Below are 19,578 nucleotides of genomic sequence, written 5' to 3'. Positions count from 1 at the left end.
CTTTAAGTTTGAATTGACGGAGTTGAGTTAACGGAGTTAACCTGAAATTGACGGATGTCACATCAATCCCATGTTAAAGAATTTTCGTCCCGAAAATTTGAGTCAAATCGTGATGAGTGTCTGGAAAAGTAAGAAAAATTTTCAGTTTGTCATATCATCCCCTAGTAGAAAGAAATTTCGTCCCGAAATTTAATTCATACCTCCGGTGATTTCTGACGGTTTGTCGGGTTTCGCGGTTTTCTGTGTTTGGTCAGCCATTCAAAGAGGTGAGGATACTTTTTCATCATTTGATCCTCGCGTTCCCACGTGAACTCCGGTCCACGTCTCGAGTTCCAACGAACCTAACAATTGGAATTTTACTGTGCTTGAGTGTTTTGGTTTCCCAATCCAAAACTTCAACTGGTTCTTCAATGAATCGTAAATGTTCATCAACTTGCAGTTCATCCAAAGGGACTACTTGGGTTTCATCAAATAGACATTTCTTCAAATTGGATACGTGGAATACATTGTGTACGCTGCTGAGTTCCGTTGGTAGGTCCAGTCGGTACGCCACCGGACCAATGCGCTCAGTTATTCGATAAGGACCGACGTATCGTGGGTTGAGTTTGTTTCGCTTCCCAAAGCGAACCACACCTTTCCAAGGTGAGACTTTGAGTAACACTTGGTCATTCACTTGAAATTCGAGAGGTTTTCGGCGCTTTTCGGCGTAACTCTTTTGGCGATCTCGTGCTGCTGCCATGCGGTTTCGGATTTGAACAATCTTTTCCGAAGTTTCGAGTACCAGTTCTGGACCAGTGATTTGGCTGTCACCCACCTCTGCCCAGCAGAGAGGTGATCGACACTTCCGTCCGTACAGTGCTTCAAACGGCGTTGCTTTAATACTTGCGTGGTAACTGTTATTATACAAAAATTCTACCAAAGGTAAGTGAGGTTCCCAACTTTTTCCGAAATCCAATACATATGCACGCAACATGTCCTCCAAGGTCTGAATAGTTCGTTCACTTTGCCCATCCGTCTGAGGATGGTATGCTGTGCTCATATCAAGACGGGTGCCTAGTGCGCTCTGTAGTGATTTCCAAAAGTGCGAAGTGAAACGAGAATCTCGATCAGAAATGATTGAGACAGGCACTCCGTGTTTAGACACCACTTCTTTCATGTAGACGCGAGTCAGCCTTTCCATTTTGTCCGATTCCTTAATCGCTAAAAAGTGCGCAGACTTAGTCAACCGGTCAACGATCACCCAGATGGTATCGCATCCCATCGGTGTTTTAGGTAATCCCGTGATGAAGTCCATTGAGATGTGTTCCCATTTCCACATTGGAAGTTCTGGTTGTTGCAGCAAACCAGATGGTTTCTGGTATTCTATTTTGACTCTGGCACAAGTCAAGCATTTGCTCACGTAGATGGCAATGTCGGCTTTCATGTTTGGCCACCAGTAAAGCGCCTTTAAGTCATGATACATTTTATCTGAGCCAAGATGGATAGAATATCGAGACTTGTGTGCTTCGTCCATCACCAGAGTTCTCAACTCTCCGTACCGTGGAACCCAAATCCGGTTCTCAAAATATCGGACCCCGTCCGATTTGGTTTCAAGTTGCTTGTTCATGCCCCGCATGAGTTCCGATGGAAGATTATCATCTTTCAAAGCTTCAAGTTGTGCATCGCGAATCTGATCGGGTAAGTTGGTATGAATCGTGAGTTGCAATGCTCGCACTCGCCTGGGTTTATCGGTTTCTTTTCTGCTGAGAGCGTTGGCCACTACATTGGCCTTGCCAGGGTGGTACTTGATGGCCCAATCATAATCCTTAAGCAGCTCGACCCAACGACGCTGTCGCATGTTCAGCTCCTTCTGATCGTAGATATGTTGGAGACTCTTGTGGTCGGTGTAAATGGTAAACTTGGTACCGTACAAGTAATGCCTCCATATCTTAAGGGCAAACACCACAGCTCCAAGTTCCAAGTCATGGGTCGTGTAGTTTTTCTCGTGAATCCGTAGTTGTCGAGAGGCATAGGCTATAACCTTCTCGAGTTGCATCAGCACACAACCGAGACCTTGTATCGATGCGTCACAATGTACCTCGAAATTCTCTGTTCCCTCGGGTAGGGCTAGAATAGGGGCGCTACAGAGTTTGATTTTCAACAGTTGAAAAGCGGATTCTTGCGCGTCATCCCAATTGTACTTAGTGCCTTTGTGAGTCAAAGCAGTGAGGGGTTGAGCAATCTTTGAAAATCCCTCGATGAAACGCCGGTAGTAGCCGGCCAGTCCTAGGAATTGCCACACCTCAGTCGGAGTCTTAGGTGCTTCCCAGTTTTTGATGGCCTCTACCTTACCGGGATCGACATGGATACCATTCTCGTTGATCACATGTCCTAAAAAGTGAACCTCGCGAAGCCAAAATTCGCATTTTGAGAGTTTAGCGTATAGTTGCTCCTTCTTCGACAATTCCAGAATTAATCTCAAGTGTTCTTCGTGGTCAGCCTTGTCCTTGGAGTAGACGAGAATATCATCAATAAACACAATCACAAACTTGTCGAGGTACGCCTTGCATACTCGATTCATGAGATCCATAAATACGGCTGGTGCGTTGGTTAAGCCAAAAGGCATAACCGAAAACTCGTAGTGACCATACCGTGTTCTGAAAGTCGTCTTTGAGATATCTTCTTCGCGCCCTCTTAATTGATGGTAACCAGACCGCAGATCGATCTTCGAGTAGTAACTCGATCCTTGGAGCTGGTCAAACAGATCATCAATTCGGGGTAAAGGATAACGGTTCTTGATCATCACCTTGTTCAGTTCTCTGTAGTCGATGCACATGCGGAAAGTCCCGTCCTTCTTTCGGACAAATAAGACAGGGGCTCCCCATGGCGATGAGCTAGGACGGATAAAACCCTTATCCAACAAATCCTGCAACTGAGTGGACAGTTCCTGAAACTCCGCCGGTGCGAGCCGATACGGGGCTCGGGCTATGGGTGCTGCACCGGGTGTCAACTCGATTTGGAATTCAACTTGTCGTATAGGAGGGAGTCCAGGCAAATCCTCCAGGAATACTTCCGGAAAATCTCGCACGATCGGTATATCTTCGATTCGCTTCTCCTCCGCGGGTTTCTCAACAATCTGCGCCAAAATTGTCGGATGACCCTTTCGTAGATACTTCTGCGCCTTCATGAGGGTGATAACGCTGGTGGTCATGCCGCTTCTCTCGCCCCGGATCGAAATGATCTCGCCGGAAGGGGTAGTAATGTGGACTATCTTGTCGTGACATATAATCTCCGCTCGGTTCTCGGATAACAAGTCCATGCCGACAACGACATCAAAACTACCAAGCGTAAAAGGTATGAGGTCGATATCAAAAATATGACCTGACAGTTTTTAAATTACATCCCGCAAGTACATGAGTCGTTACTATAGTCTTACCGTCAGCTAATTCAACAGGAAATTTAGCATCTAACGGGGTTGGAGTTAAGTCTAAGAGTTGACTAAAGGCTTTCGACACAAAACTCCTATCAGCTCCAGTGTCAAACAATACAGAAGCAAAACAATCTTTCACAGGGAACTTACCAGTCACCACGTACGGATCATTGCGGGCTTGACCCGACCCAATAACAAAAGCTCTTCCTTTACCATTGTTTCCACCACCACTGCCACTTCCATTTCCTCCATTGTTGTCGTTCTGTTTCAGCTTGGGGCAGTCTTTCTTAAAATGTCCCTCTTGTCCACACTCAAAACATCCCTTGGTTGTCATGGATGGTTTAGGAGCACCCTTTGCCGCAAGGTCTCCTCTACATTCCTTTGCCTGGTGACCCATCTTTCCGCATCTCTGACACTTGACACGGTCACGCAGGCCAGCATGATGATAGTTGCACCTGTTGCACTTCGGATATTTCCCAGCATATCCGCTCGAACCCTGCACGCTACCGTTGTTATTGTTGTTGTGACCCTGAGTGTTGAAGCTCCGAGTGAATTTGGGCTTTCGGTAGTGTTGTTGTTGCTGTGGGGGATTCGAGGATGAGGATCTGGTGTTGTCAAACTTTCTTTTTCCACTGGTCGGGTTGCGGTGGCTGTTATTATCAGTGCTTGGGTTGTCACGGGCTTTGATGCTTGGGTTTTCCTTGGAGTATGTTATCTCCCCAAGTGAAAAGCGCTTGAAAATAGTTTAGAGGGGTAAGTGAACTCACAGTTTGCGAAGAATTCCCAAAATAAATCACCAAAGGATGCGCGTCACAGAAAAACTCTCTCTAGCGTTCTAAAACAACAAAGAGATTTTTCTAAGTGTCGGAACTATTATCGAGTCTCTAGACCCGGCACATAATACCTATGCACACAATGTGTTTCGTGTTTCGTTTGTGAATCGTGTGTGACTTTAACAAGTACATTTGTGATACATTACATGTGTGAGCAACTATTTACGTGTCATGTATTAATAATGTACATCACTAGCAATTACTCCCCGTGAGGGCAATTTGGTCAACACATAACAATTAACTAGCAATTATTCCCCGCAAGGGCAATTTGGTCAAAACACGACAATTAATTAGCAATCATTCCCCTCAAGGGCAATTTGGTCAAAACACAACAATTAATTAGCAATTACCATCTTTCATGCAACTTTTACAAAATTCAGCAACTAGTTTCTTAACGACAGAATCCTACTTGTAAAACTAGTCTATTCCACCGATCATTGCATCTCAATTAATTTACCAAAAATCATCACAAAAGCATATATGTATTAGGTTTCCAGAACATATTTTATTTTATTTTTATTCCACATAGGTTTCTCACAATGATCAAAACATTACAGCAAACTCATAACAGTCAAATTCATGCGCAACAGAATGTTATTTGAAATTCCCGTTAAATGAAAAATCCAACAAATGCAAGACCAATTGGGTTAGGTTCTTAACTCAACAAGTTAACTTCCAGAAGTGGAACCAACCCATTTGGTCTTGTAGTTCATGAGATATAATATTTACAAGACAACCTAACAGCAGGTCTCACAATTCAGATTTGCACAACGATTTTGTAAAATCATAAAAGTTAACTTTTACACGTCCAAAAATTGCAAATTTATATTATTTAGAAACTAGACTCGACCTAGTTTACTGTAGTATCAATTATCTCAACAAATTTTCACATTCACACCCCGTTACAGTCAATTGAACATCAATAACACAATCTGTCCAGAAACTGTTTGCATCCAAACTCAACATATTAACTATCTATGGACCATAATCCGTTCATATGACCTTCTAGACACCATAATCATTATCCATGCACATCAAATACACACAACATACATGATTAGGGTTTTACTTGAACTCAAAATCAAAGAAACAAGCAATTAACATGCAATAACATCCATTCTAGTTATCAAATCAACAATCAATACATAATTAACCATCATCTAATCAAAACAAGTCATATGAACATTATATATATAATTTCCAGATTCTAGGGTTTATAATTATACCTTCAAAAGCACAAAAATAAGCAAGAGGAAGGTAGAAGATGACTAGAATCGGGTGTAGGATGCTTTAATTGTGAAAAACAAGATCAAAAACCAAGAGATATGTGTGTGTGTGTGAGCCGATCCAAGGGAGAGCAAGGGGGGAGGGGGGCTGCCGTCAATTGTGAGGGAGAGGAGAGAAAGAGATAGGGTTCTAGGTTAATATTAATAATAACAAGATGTTACACTTTAGTCCCTCTACTTTTAATTGTTACTTTTCTAGCTTAATTAACTAGTTCTTGTTTCTTGTCTAGCATCACACATGATATAATTAAGTATCACATATGTCTAACACATAATTATCACATAATTATTGTTTTGACGTTTTTCGTTTATTCACCAATTGTTTGCGTCAACTCGTTTGCATTTCGGTGCAATTCCCGAAAGACTACACATGTAGTAAGTGTCAAGCGTCATTTAAACCTTAGTTTAAATGTAATGAGGTGTGCGTTATAGATTCAATGATCTTTAAGTTTGAATTGACGGAGTTGAGTTAACAGAGTTAACCTAAAATTGATGGATGTCACAGAGTGTGACCACAAGTTGGTACCTGTTTTGTAAATAAATCAGAGTTGCGGTTTATAGCGGAAGTCTTTAAAATATTTATATTGAAAACTTATTAAAATCTCGGGTTTAAATACCCGCTTGGTATTTCAAATACATTTCTTTATAAAACATAACTCTTTTATAATATTTTCAAATAAAATATCTGAGCCATCAGATATCATCTAATGACTATAACTCCAATCTTCTATTCCTTCTTGCTTGTCTGTTCTAACCTTTCTTGTTTTCCTGTAACATGGGTGGGAAAATACGTCAGCACAAAGCTGGTGAATAACGCTGTCTCTAAAATCTCTTTTTCAATACCTTTGTGAAACCAATAATAATACATTTGTGACTACTCATTAGGCACCCAACTACAATGGGATCAAATTACTCTAAGTACCATGTATAATTAATTATATACACAATATCATTTCTCTGAACAGTCCCGTAGACCTTCATAGGCATGTTGATGATATGCATGGCCTCGGGGAAATGCCGAGTCACTATGTATGTTTGAATCCAGACACATGTATACTCTTAATCAGAGTGGCCGTTTCTTATTACTGTACACAAAGTTTTAAGGATTCGTAAATCCTATGCAAACATTCTGACTCAGTATAAAAGGTTTGGGGCGTATTCACCTTTTCAGTTTATAATCAGTTTCTTTTACCGATTCCTGTTTTCTGATTCTTCTTCTCGTTTTGTTACCTCGGACCTATAGAACGAGAATAACATTTTGTATAAATAACTAGATTAGCTATCTAGCTTTAGACCTTTAGTCTATTTCGCATAGCTTTTAACCTTGATAAAATCATTTGTTTATTTAAAACATGTGGACCTTTAGTCCTTTTCTTCATTTACCAATTATATGCTACGTTTCTTCTTCAAGAAGAAACGTTTATACTGAGTTTCTTCTTCAAGAAGAAACATTAATTTCATAACTATAATCTCTTATATTATATTTCTTAGTCATAAAGAAATACTATTTTGACTATAACCTTCGCTTAAGAAAAGTTATATTAATTTTATTCGTAATCAAGGTTCGGGTTATACCCTCGACTATGGTCTAAGCCATTTACAATAATAAAATAATAACTCAGGCAGAACCCCTTACCTCGCACGGTATTCAGAGTTAGATATTCATAAGTTTATACGGGCAGCACTTCTACTCTATACGCACGTTTTATCGAGGCGTTCTTGATCCGCCTTTCTTGGCACACAAATCGAGGCAGCGTGTAGGTGTCGCCGGGTCGTGCGCGTACTTTGAGGCGGAACGTCAGCTACTTTTGGGTGGCACACACTTCGAGAAAAACACCGGGTATTAGGTACGGATTACGAGGTGATGATTGTCGGGTCGGTGGCATGCATAACGATGTTCGACACGCAAACCGAGGTAGATAGAGAAAGTAACTTATAGAGAGAGTGGGTATAATCGGGGTGTTGGGGTGGGGGGTGGTGGTGGTTTAGACAAAGTGGATCCTCAACTACAAATGAAGTAAGTACCAAGTTGGATGCGTTAATGACATTGGTTTTAGATAGTCACAAAGAGTGCAAGAAAGACAGAGATTGTATATAAGGCCATCGCAACAACAGACAAACAAATGAGTCAGCTGAAAGAAGCGGTGGCTAAAATAAAAAAATAACCCAAGACGTCTTTCAAGTAAAAATCGCAACCAAAGTTAAATATAAAGGGCTAAATCACCATAAATTTACATTTTAGATTGAATGGGTCATAGCACCTAAAACATATATACCAAAATAACAATTTAGTTAAAAAAAACTTTAATTACCTACAACATTCACTTACGAATAACCAATGTTTTAAAAACCGATATTTTACTTGTACCAGATTGAGCTAAAAATGGTACAACCGGTTGAACCGGGTTATATCGAAAGGTTCAACCGGTTGAATAGTTTACCTTATAATTTTCTATAAATGTAACTTCAATATAAAAATAACCCAAAACTAAATGATTCTTTAACAAAAAATATTTAAAAGTTAATTCATATTAAATACATAATGCAAAAGCACTCAAGTTTTAAAAAAATAGTCTTAAGTTTACACGTTTGAATGTTAATTGTTGGGTTAAAAGTAATTTTGAAAAAATATGAACCGCAAATATAAAAAAAATTCTCGGACATAGAACCGGTTTGCCCGTAAAAACCGATATTTTAGACAAAAACCGTCGGTACGACATTCTAGCAAATCGGTCAAAAATATCGGACTCAAAATACCGGCCTCCTGTGCGAAATCCGGTTTAACCGGCTGTTTTGAACCGGATTTTAAAACACTGCGAATAACAAACAATAACACGTTAATTTAACAACAAAATTGGTCCAAGACTCCAAGCAAGCAAACTTAAAATTCTACATCTAGCGTCACTTAGAATAGTAAATATTTTTAGAGTGGAAGATGTGGAGCTCGGGTACCGGTCGAGGGGTAGTAACCCTTATGGGGTACACCGCCGCTAGCCCCTTTAAAAATACCCCGGAGGGCAGTTTCAAACAGTAGTATCCCTCGTGAAAGGTTCTCCTTGACTAGCCGTTTAACGACTAGTTTTAATTTTTTTTTCTTCTTCTTTATAAATAACCAAACACACTTAACCAATTTGTACACACTATTCTTCAACCATTTTATCAATTTCTCTTAAAACCAACCTTTATATATGAAGCAACCAAATCCCCAGCCGATTACATCTCGAAGATAGAGCCATGAAGAAGAAGTAGCGTTAGCTAAGACGTGAGACTATGTTTCTGAAGACATGGAACCCATGGAGCGATGAACGTTGTGTTTTTGGCCACAAGTTTAGAACTATTTTGTTTTAGAGGGAGGATCCAACGATCTTACAAAGCACCATGTGTGTTTGAAATGGTGACATATGTTGGACAATTAAAGCTCGTGTTAACGACACATTTGAAGTCATAACAAAAGTAAAAAACCCGATGGGATTAAGAATAAAACTTTTATTTTTTATTGAATAAATTACTGTTTAATCATATGTATTTTTAAATTTATAATGTATCATTTTTTATTTTTTTTAGTTTTTAAATTTATAATTTGTTAGTTATTTTTATTAAAAATTAAAATATTCAGGGTAGTTAACGGATGTGTTGCCAACCCTTAGGATAGTCCAGTGTAATTTAGAGTAAAAATGATGCGACAACGCATGATTAGTCGGAGTGTACTTTGGGTACCCTTAAGGTTCCACACCCTCCACCCTGGCCAAACGTATGGGAACATTGTGAGTGGTGTTTTAAGGCCAAAACGCCGGGTATCCCACTCCAGTGGCGTTTTGGTAGCCTTTTGGAGTTGAACATTGTGAAGACAACGTTGGTGAACCGGCGTTTTGTGAGAGAGAGAGGGCGAGAGAAGGGGGCGGGATAGTTAATGATTGTAGGAAAGTTATTGACATTTTACCACTACATTTGTTTTCAGCAAAATGTGAAAATTCATACTGAACGCCACATAACATACAATGTCTGAGGATGTCTAGTTTAATTAGACATGATCTTATAAACACCTATTTTGTTAAATACTTTTCTACCTCACCCCGTTTAATAATTTTTTTCCCAATTATGCGTTATTCATATTCATATGTTTATTAAATCCTAAATCCTACACCGAACTTAAAGTTTAATTATTTTTAAACAAAATAATAAAAACATATAAAAGAAAAGGTTCATGGTCAAACTCTCTCTTACATCTAATTGGTCCAAGAACAAAAACGCGGATAGCTATCCGGATACTCTCCTAACCAGCAATCTTAACCGTCCAATTTTCACTTGATAATCCAACGATCCATCTCCTCTACCGCTCATATTCTCCCCAAATATTCAAACCCCTTCACATTCACAAACCCTAATAAATACCAAATCCCCCAATCAACAATCTCACATCATCCAAACAATCAAACAAAAATTACAAAAAACCCATCTCTAAATCATGGCAAGAACCAAGCAAACCGCTCGCAAGTCCACCGGCGGAAAGGCTCCGAGGAAGCAACTGGCGACAAAAGCCGCCCGGAAATCAGCACCGGCGACGGGAGGAGTGAAGAAGCCTCACAGATTCAGGCCAGGGACGGTGGCGCTGAGAGAGATCCGGAAGTACCAGAAGAGTACTGAGTTGCTGATCCGTAAGCTTCCGTTTCAGAGGCTGGTGAGAGAGATCGCCCAGGACTTCAAGACGGATCTCAGGTTTCAGAGCAGTGCGGTGGCGGCTCTTCAGGAGGCCTCGGAGGCTTACCTTGTAGGCTTGTTTGAAGATACGAATCTGTGTGCCATTCATGCCAAGAGAGTTACGATTATGCCCAAGGACATGCAGTTGGCCAGGAGGATCAGAGGAGAGAGGGCTTAGGGTTTATGTTTGTTTGGTTTGCTACATGTTTCAGTAGATGATCTAACTCTATGGCGCTGCATCTTTATCTTTTAATGAAAATTAAGTTGTTTGAGTATGGGTTCTGCAGTGTTGATTTTGGTTTGGTTTGGTTTTTAAAACATATTTCACTTCAAACAAGTCTCAGTTTCTAATTTATAAGTGGGAATTATATTTTACAATAAAAACCCCACAATTCAAATGTAAAACCGAGTTGCTATTTGTGACTGTCTTTGGTGAAACAATAGAAGCATGGTGACACAAAGATGCTGTAAATGCAGTCAGTAAAAATGAAACACAATTTTGTTATCAGGTGTCAATTATAAAGTTCTTCTCTCCACTGGCTAGAACCAGAGGGCCAAAATCTTGTATTTGGACTCATTTATATTTTATTTATGAAATTTCAAAAAATTCCTCATGTTCCACCTCTGACTGCATGATGAAATCAAACAACTAAATAAGTGGCAAATGCGAGAATCCATTTTGCTTTTAGGGTAATAGGGTTAGCCCGAATGTATCCGTCTTGATCCTGTCACTCGCTACTTTAAACCTAAATTTCCTTTTGGTCCATTGTTCCTTACTCTTTTTCTGTAGTTTTGAATGTGCCCATTATCTATATTACATATAAATCATGTTAGAAGAACAAAATGGTAACTAATAGTTTTTTTGTATTCTTCTGCGAGACGCCGTAAAATTCATTGCGGTGCAATGTTTCTGGCGTGGTCATTAATGTTTCGGCAACTTCAGGTATGCAGTTACATTCTTCCTCCAGCGACCTCATTGCTCCATTTATATCCATTCATTGTAATCCGGTCCTTAACCCTTCCTTTGCTTTCAAGAACCACATTCAATTTGTACTACCCAATGGACGCCAACACTTGAAATCACCTAACGCTTCCAATTGTTACCTCCTATTTATTTCATTCATCTATCTATCACCGGCAATTGAGATCCTGAATTGGGTAATTAGGGTTTAGGACTGTTGATAATGACATGACATTAAGAAGGGGAGGTTTCATAATATTGCAAAAGGAGGTAAGTAATTATCAATCAATTTTACAAAATTGTTACTTGTTTAGTGATTCATCAATGATTGCAGTTCTCCATAGTTTTTTTTGGTTGATATAATTGTTACCCCCAGAAATAGACTGGTTGTTAAAATTATAGCGACTACAAGCATGAGCCATACCTAACTTATGATTTGAAGGGTGCCATGAAGCTGCCATTTCTAAAGATGCTGGAGATATAGGTTTGACTTTTGTTGACATTTTGTTGAATTTTTAATGATTGCCAAGAATATTGTTAAGTAGTGTTATTTAGCAATAGTTTGTGCTCATTAATGCACAGGGGATGTCACCTGTTTATGCTTATTTTGAAATCTGTAGTGATGAGATTCCCACCTCATCTGTAGAAGATTCTGTTGCCGAAGACATATATGTACAGAATGAAGAAGTTAAGGTTTTACCATACAACTTCTTGATAAGGATTCCTAAATATGATAATGAACTATATCATATGAGAAGGTTTGTTTTGAGTTTTTGCGTCATATAGATCTGTAGCGAACAAGACTATGTTTTAATCTTGTAGTCACGTAGGGACATTCTTGGCATTTAAATAAGGATGAGCAAATTCGGTATTGCTACTGAACCGATATTGGTATCGTTACCGAAATCAGTACCAATTTGGTACCGTCGGTACCAAAGTTTTGAGTTTCAGTACCGGTAGGGTATCGGTACGGTACGGTATTTCTCGAAGTTTACCTTTAATACCGGTACCTGTACCGAACTGAATATTTCGGTACCGATAATTGTACCAAGAATTTGCGATTTTCGGTACCGGTATGTATACGGTGCCAATCTCATCCCTATTTATCTTTACATAGTTTCTACATGTTGGTAATCAAATTACTTGTGGCCTAAACTTAGCATTGTTAAGACTAATAAACCTTACCCTTCTCGGGCATATTACACTCAGTATGATGTGGATTTAATATTGTTAAATCACATTGAAAGACATGTTTTTTTTTTAAATAAAATTATGATCGAGGGACTATTAGTAGTCATTTATGGTTTATATGTTTGATTACCGTTTATACAGCATACTAGATGATATATCATCACACATTTGTCAGAGTTCTGGTTACATCTGGCATCGGTTTTCTTGATGATAATTGTCACGGCTAGAATGAGAGTTCCTACAAGTGAGAAGGTGAAAAGTTTCTGCAAATCAAATGTTCAAATGTGCAGAATGGGAAGCTTGGTCTAAAAAAGCGTTAGGCGAGGCGAGACGTTTTGGTTCAAAAAGCCGAAGCGCTAGGCGCGAAGCGAGAGCTTCACGTATGTGAGGCGCTCAATTTAAAAATTACTAAAAATTAATTATACATGGCATATTCTACTTGAAAATCAATCATAAAGATAAAACTTAGACAAAATGGCAAAACTCGTCTTTTATGTTTTTACGTTTTTTCAGCGATTGTCCTTTAGCAAACTTAATGACAGAAAACATCCTTTATGTTCAAAAAACTTTGCACGGTTCGTCCTTTTCACGGGTTAGTTTTTCTCGTTAAATTCAGTCATGTGCACCTCATGTGAGGGCAACTTAGTCTTTTTACCCCCTCAGGGGTTATTTGTGTAATTGACTTAATACGTAGGTTAAACATTATAAAAAACATAGCAAAATACTTCAATTCTTAGAGTAAAAAGTAAAAAGTATAGTAAAAAGTACATTTTCAATCTAATTTAGACTGCATTACATGGGGCGCTGCCTCAAACGCCTCACGCCTCACCCACTAATGCGCCGCCCTAGGATGCCTTATGTATTTTATCGCCTTAAGTAAAATAAGGCGTTTTCGAAAACGCCTCGAGCGCCCGAGGCGCGCCTTTTTAAACCAAGATGGGAAGTGAAGTCCAAATACTTATCTCAGGTTGGGTAATGCATATTATTTGTATATATATATATATTATAATATACATTGCCCAGCTAGCTTCTAATGGTATGACTTTTCTGCACAGTAGATCATGAGAATTCATCTATTGGTCAACACAAACTGTTTTTGTTAAATGATTTATTGTTGAGGTTGGCATTTTTTGTTTAAAAACCCATATTTAACCATCTCGAATCGTTCCAACTTTAGTAGAATTGTCTGCAAACTCCAAGAAGAACTCGAGTTTATGCGAAGTTTAGCCTTTTTATGTTCTTAACGAGTTTATATAAAACTGAGTTAATAGTTGAAGTATTTCTGGTTTAGCATAGTTGGAGACGCAGTGCTACTGAACTATGCTTTTTATTTTTTGTGTTTGCCTTATTGTAGACATATGATAGCATAATAAATCTTTTTAGTCTATAGAGTGTTGATGAGCTTGTAATAAGGGGTTTTAATTACTGTGTAGTTGAGGAGGCTGATTTCATTCTTAAAGACAATATTAGGACCTGCTGAAAAACCAAGTTAACAATACTATAAAACTGTTGAATAGCTAATGCGTTTGAACGAGGTTTTTTACTTTTTGTTATCGGTATTTTTTTCTAAGGGTATGATGATGATGATGATGATATGCATATCTTGTTGTCTTCTTTTAGGGTTGGTTAATTGTGAGTTCTCAGTTGGGTAATTTCTGAAATCTATCATGGTTTTTATTTTGCTCGTTAAAATTAGGGGTGTAAACGTGTCGAGTAATTACATTTGTAGGACTTGCATTATTCCGTGTAAGTATCTGTTAAGTATTCTTTTATAAACGATCTTGAAATTTTCATATGCACATGTTATTCTTCACTTTCAGCTTAGGCGCAACCAACCTAAACTATAAGTAGAGGCAGCAGTTGAGCAAACGGATCTTACATGTATGGTTTACATTTTACAAGGTAGTAGTCCTATAATTGTCTATTTTGAACTCTTCATTTGTAACTAACTGATGTATGAGAACCTTTGAGGCAATAAATTTGTGTAGGCATAGTTGGTATGATGCTGCCTGTGTAGGCAGACATGTCACCAGTTCTATGTTGATGACTTTCATTCATGTTGATAACACGGATGTGTTGATGGCGAGGGATGCAGTTGCTGCCTACATGGCAGACATGTCACCAGTGCTATGTTGATGACTTTCATTCATGTTGATAACACTGATGTGTTGATGGCGAGGGATGCAGCTGACATTGAACAATAATGACATATCAAAAGCGTTTATTAAAAGTTAGTTATCTTTAGGTACACCTTTTCATTTTTGATATAAAAATTTGTTAAATTTTTTTTATTACCTCTTGTATTATTAGTGTATCATATCATGATTGTCTAAACATGAGAATTTTGATTTAATCATCAATGTGGAAGTGTTTACTAACAAATTTATCATCATTTGTTCTCAACGTCCCCTACTCCCACCACCCCTTTAGCTGAGAAAAATGAAAATCAACAAGGAACTCCTGCTCTGATGCCCACACATGTAAACAACGATGGACAGAATAATGGTCAACACATTTAGAGATCATTCAGATGTGCAAAACTTATGACACAACCTAATCTTCTTATCATAAGCTTATTTCAGTATTGCTACATTACAAATCTTCTTCATAATAAGTTGCGATGTCACAGTTTAAAATACCTGGAAAATCTTAATCATGAAAGGATATGCCATAAGAACCTATCAGATCATCAAACTGCATATGCTTTGAACACACAAATCTCTTTCAGAAAGACAAGACAAGATAACCATATGCCGTACAATTATGAACCTCTATCCAAAATAAATAAAAAAAATTGAGAAACGTCACTAAATATTATGATAAAAACATAAGGCAGTGTGGTTATGCTTCAGTGTCAACCATTTTGGAGATCGTGATCACGTTAAAGTTCATTGAGTTTGGATTTTTGGCTATCATTCCTTTGATCACTTTGGCCGCGTCCTGCAACAAATAAAATACAGCTTTACATGATGAATTTGCTATTGAACATTTGAATATAAAACAAAAACGACTTTAAGATCTAACACATCAACATTGAAGGGTTTGAGTAATTATACGAGTGACTTTCAACCTGTTTGACTCGTTTGATTTTTAAGTATTAGAAATTAAACAAATTGATAGTAACCAAAATTGACCATAAATGAATCAAAGTTATCAGCTCTGGTTGAAAATCAATTCATGGAGACAAAAGCCCACAAGTAGCCTAGTATGGTTAAGATACATTACAAGCAAGCTCTAAGCTATTTTGGGTTATACAAAGTTAGGTAGGTCTTTGGTGGCATTTTGATCCGTTTATTTACATGTGTTGGTTTGTCTTCATCTTAAACAGGTTACATAAAAATAAAAACAAGCTAAAAACTGGGTTTTATTTTCTTGCATAATTAGGGATAGAATAATACTAAGCTCAAAGCCCAACCATATATAAGAAAGTCCAAAATCGAAAGCCCAAAAAATAATACAGAAAGGCAGAAACCATTTGAATCACAAACTCAAATTGAACACTCTTAACATACAATATTTGGTATCAACTTAGTCAAAGTTTTCACCCAATATTAGATGATGCTAAAAAGTTTCATTCATATCAATTTTTGGGGCATCTGAAGAGGATGTAAAAATGATTTTTAAAGTATTTCTCCATGGTTTTAGAAGTTACCTGCAATAAGGTGGCCGGTGAAGACGGGCCATGTGAAAGTGGTGCAGTTCTCCTTCCATCAAGCTCATATAGTTGCCCTGCAAGTTATTATTATTTACAAATTACTTATTAGCAAGTTACAATATTGATATACATATGAGAAGTATAAAAGAAATCTAAAACATATTTATTAATTTTCCTACTCTCTCTTCCCTTCCTAGCTACAAGTTTCATAAACATGTGTGGATCAGATAATTATAGTGAATCTGCAATGTGTAGAATTTATGATATATGAATACACATAAATTCACACAAATATGCATATATAATTTTAATATTTTCACATAAGCATGTAACAGTCTTGTTAGAATCTCCAATAAAAACAATAAAACGTGCTTGTTTGTTTTTTTGTTTAATTTGGAAGAGCTTCTATACACTTTTAGGAGTATTTTAGTAAAATAATAATAATAATAAAAACGTCAAGAGATTTTTTTTAGTCGACAAAAATGCATGTTACATACGTAACAGCCTGTGTAAAAATGCAGGTAACATATGCAAGATGCGATAATGGTAGATTTGTTTTTTTTAATTCTCTCCCAGTCTTTCTTTATTTTTTTGTTACTGTTTTGATAAAAATTCTCCTAAAAGTGTATAGAAATATAAAAAAAAAACAAAAAAACATGTTTTTTGGGTGGTTCTCAAAGTTCTCACCACTCACAGGAGTTCTCAAAATCTCCTAACCCTATATATGTGTGTGTGTGTGGATGGAGAGGGGGGGGGGGGTGTTTACCCTTTACACATGCAAAGCAGATGAAATGATCATTCACATCGTCCGTAGTCTGCATAAAGAAATGTAAATTTGAATTTAATGTAGCCATCCTTATAGAAAAAAATCCAACACAAAAACAAATTCACCATATTCTAAGTGCCACTTAAATGTCTTTACTAAACCATAATCTAAAAAGAATTAACTCACCTCAGTCTCACCAGCAGCTACTGCATCTGAATGTGCAACTTCCATTTCTCTATCATTCTCAAGATAAACAGCACGCTGTACACAAGATAAGAAAGGCGTATCATGTAAATAAAAAAAATAGCAAAACACAAAATTTAATCATCAAGTTCACACCATCAATAGTAAGTTCAGAATAACATAATACCTCCATCGGATCCATATTTGCAGTAGATTTGTAAAACCTATCCAAGAATGAATTCTCAACTGTCAACAAAACCGATAATGTTAATGACATAAAACACAGGATATTAATAAAGTTTAAAACGAAATAAACAACGGTTACCAAGTTTTATCTCTGAGGTGATATTGCCTATAGCATGAAGAAGTCCAATTGTTCCACATGCATTTCCCACTGTTTGTCTCATAAAGTAAACTCCCTCACAAGGATTCTGCAGTCATGCATGATTCTAATTTCTAATCATACATAAAAATAAACAAGACTGCACAAATATGTCTTTAACTATAATTTTTTTTACAGAAATATAAGTTTTTATGGTGATTTTGAATAAGCGCTACCTGTTTAATATTATCGTCCTTCTCTAATCTTTCTTTTTCGCCCTGAAAATATACAAAGTAAAAGCAGTTCATGAACATGTACATAAGAATTTTTTAAAAATAAAAGTTTACAGAACAAACCTCGGGTGTGATAGGGTATAGAAATAGCACAGCAAGTACTGGCTTGGGGACCATTTCCAAAAGTTCTTCATCCAATCCGTACACATCATTGCATTCTACCTCACCTGGAGGAACACCAAGGCCCCAAAGAAACTGTACAAACATAAATGCATAACTTAAAACCTTTAAAATCAATTTTCATTCACGTGGTCAAGAGGAGTTAATAGATGAAATACATGGAAACCATTTATTCACGAACTTAGAATTAAGTCTTCAAACCATTTCTAAGAAGTTTCTACTGGTATTCGTTAATGACACCATCATTAACAGCAGAAATTGGGATGACCACTTTGGAAGCCATTCAAAGAGAATATCCGGGTCATATCCAAGTAGATTTGTCAGAGAAGTAAGGCCAGCCAATTAGCCTTAACCGAAAACCATATAAGATATTTCAGAGATTACCGATATTATAAAAGGTTTGTATGAGTTATGGGAAAACAACAAAACCACTTTAACATGTCTGCTGAAGGAAGGAAGAGGAAGTGAGTGGGCTGAGGGAACATTACAAAGTTTGAAAACAACGATTACACAAACCCAGTATTAATTCTACCAAACTTCGATTAACTTTTTTTTTTGTTTAAACTAAAGATTCAGGGGTCGATTTGGGTGAAGTTGAAAGCAAGAAAAAATACATCACTGAAAGACAAAAAGGGTACTAATTAACGACAGACACCGAGTCGGGTGAGTTCAAGCTGCTTTCTATAAAAGTTCCAAATAAAAAAGGGCGAGGAGAAGAACAACAACACATCATCATCATCATCATCATCATCATCATCATCATCATCATCATCATCAAAAAACTAGAACATAACGGACTGCAAGTGCAACAATGATTTTTGGACTCTTTAAACAACTTGGGGAAATCATCATCCTTGATATATATAAAATTTGGTATATTTTAAAAAACTACATATAGATTCCTCCAATCTTTGACTAGCGAGTGAGTTTGACAAGAATGATCAATGGATATTATTATAATTTAGCCAATAAATAGCAAAATAACGAATAAATCAGAGTTCATATGTAGCCTTAATTCATGCGATGTGTACAAACCGATAAACCCTAATTCCTCAATTCAAATCGAATGCTAAGGATTACTACTACAACAGCATATCAAATAAAAGTTACGGGCCGATTGATTGATTGATTATAAGAGAAAAACAAACAAATCAAAATCAAATGGAGAAGAAGAACCAACCTGATTCATAACTTCGGGGTTCGCTTCCAGCGGAAGCCATCTTTTAGCAGAAGCCGCCATTGTTATGTTGATTGTTTCCTTAAGATACAAGAGAAGAGAAGAGAATATTTTTCTAGTTTTCACTTTCACCCTCTATAGAATTGAATCGTTGGTGCCTATAAAGTATATAAACCAGGGTTGCTTTAAAAAAAATCATAAGAATCAGTATCCGAAATATTCGAAAATGCGAGTTTGAATTATCCGAAAATTCGGATATTCAAATCTTAGATTTCCGAATTTTCAGTTTCGGATTCGGATTGTGACTTTGAATATTTTCGTATGGTTCGGATATCCGAACTATCCGAATATTTTTTTAATCATTAAATAATAAATATTATATATAATTTTGGATATTTCGGGTAATTTTTCGGATAATTTTCGAATAATTTTTCGGATATTTCGGATATCCAAAATATTTTAAAAAGTAGTTTTTGAAATTTTTTTATAATTATTATTTTTTTGGATATCCGGTTCACTATCCGGCCAAACTTTGGATATCCGAAATTTCGGATTCAGATTGGGATAGTGAAATCCACTATCCGAAAGGTTCGGATATCCGACTTTGAACACCCCTAACATAAACTATGTAGTTAATAACGCAGATCCTCGTGGTTTGGTTCAAGGCACCGGGGAGGGGGGGGG

At 37.3% G+C, this 19,578-nt stretch overlaps 2 protein-coding genes across 2 annotated transcripts; one reads left to right on the top strand and one right to left on the bottom strand.

The window, feature by feature from the left end:
* The first annotated feature begins 9,970 nt into the window (after positions 1-9,970).
* On the top strand, positions 9,971-10,513 carry LOC143572540 (histone H3.2-like). The gene has a single exon (XM_077057678.1). It carries the CDS (start codon positions 9,994-9,996, stop codon positions 10,402-10,404), a length of 411 nt encoding a protein of 136 aa, XP_076913793.1. The 5' UTR covers positions 9,971-9,993; the 3' UTR covers positions 10,405-10,513.
* Positions 10,514-15,155: 4,642 nt separating this feature from the next.
* LOC143572539 (ubiquitin carboxyl-terminal hydrolase 3-like) lies at positions 15,156-19,023 on the bottom strand. Its single transcript, XM_077057677.1, has 9 exons — positions 18,898-19,023; positions 17,661-17,792; positions 17,541-17,582; positions 17,308-17,413; positions 17,170-17,228; positions 16,986-17,060; positions 16,800-16,848; positions 16,031-16,107; positions 15,156-15,318 (listed from the first exon to the last, which is right to left on the bottom strand). Exons 1-9 carry the CDS (start codon positions 18,955-18,957, stop codon positions 15,220-15,222), a joined length of 699 nt encoding a protein of 232 aa, XP_076913792.1. The 5' UTR covers positions 18,958-19,023; the 3' UTR covers positions 15,156-15,219.
* Between the last annotated feature and the right edge of the window lie 555 nt (positions 19,024-19,578).

The sequence above is a fragment of the Bidens hawaiensis genome, unplaced genomic scaffold (genome assembly GCF_021521415.1).
Source record: "Bidens hawaiensis isolate Kalapana, Puna unplaced genomic scaffold, B.hawaiensis_p1.1 tig00025964_1, whole genome shotgun sequence".
Taxonomy (NCBI): Eukaryota; Viridiplantae; Streptophyta; class Magnoliopsida; order Asterales; family Asteraceae; genus Bidens; species Bidens hawaiensis.
The sequence above is the reverse complement of the archived record's forward strand: the minus strand, read 5'-3'. Positions and strand labels throughout refer to the sequence as shown.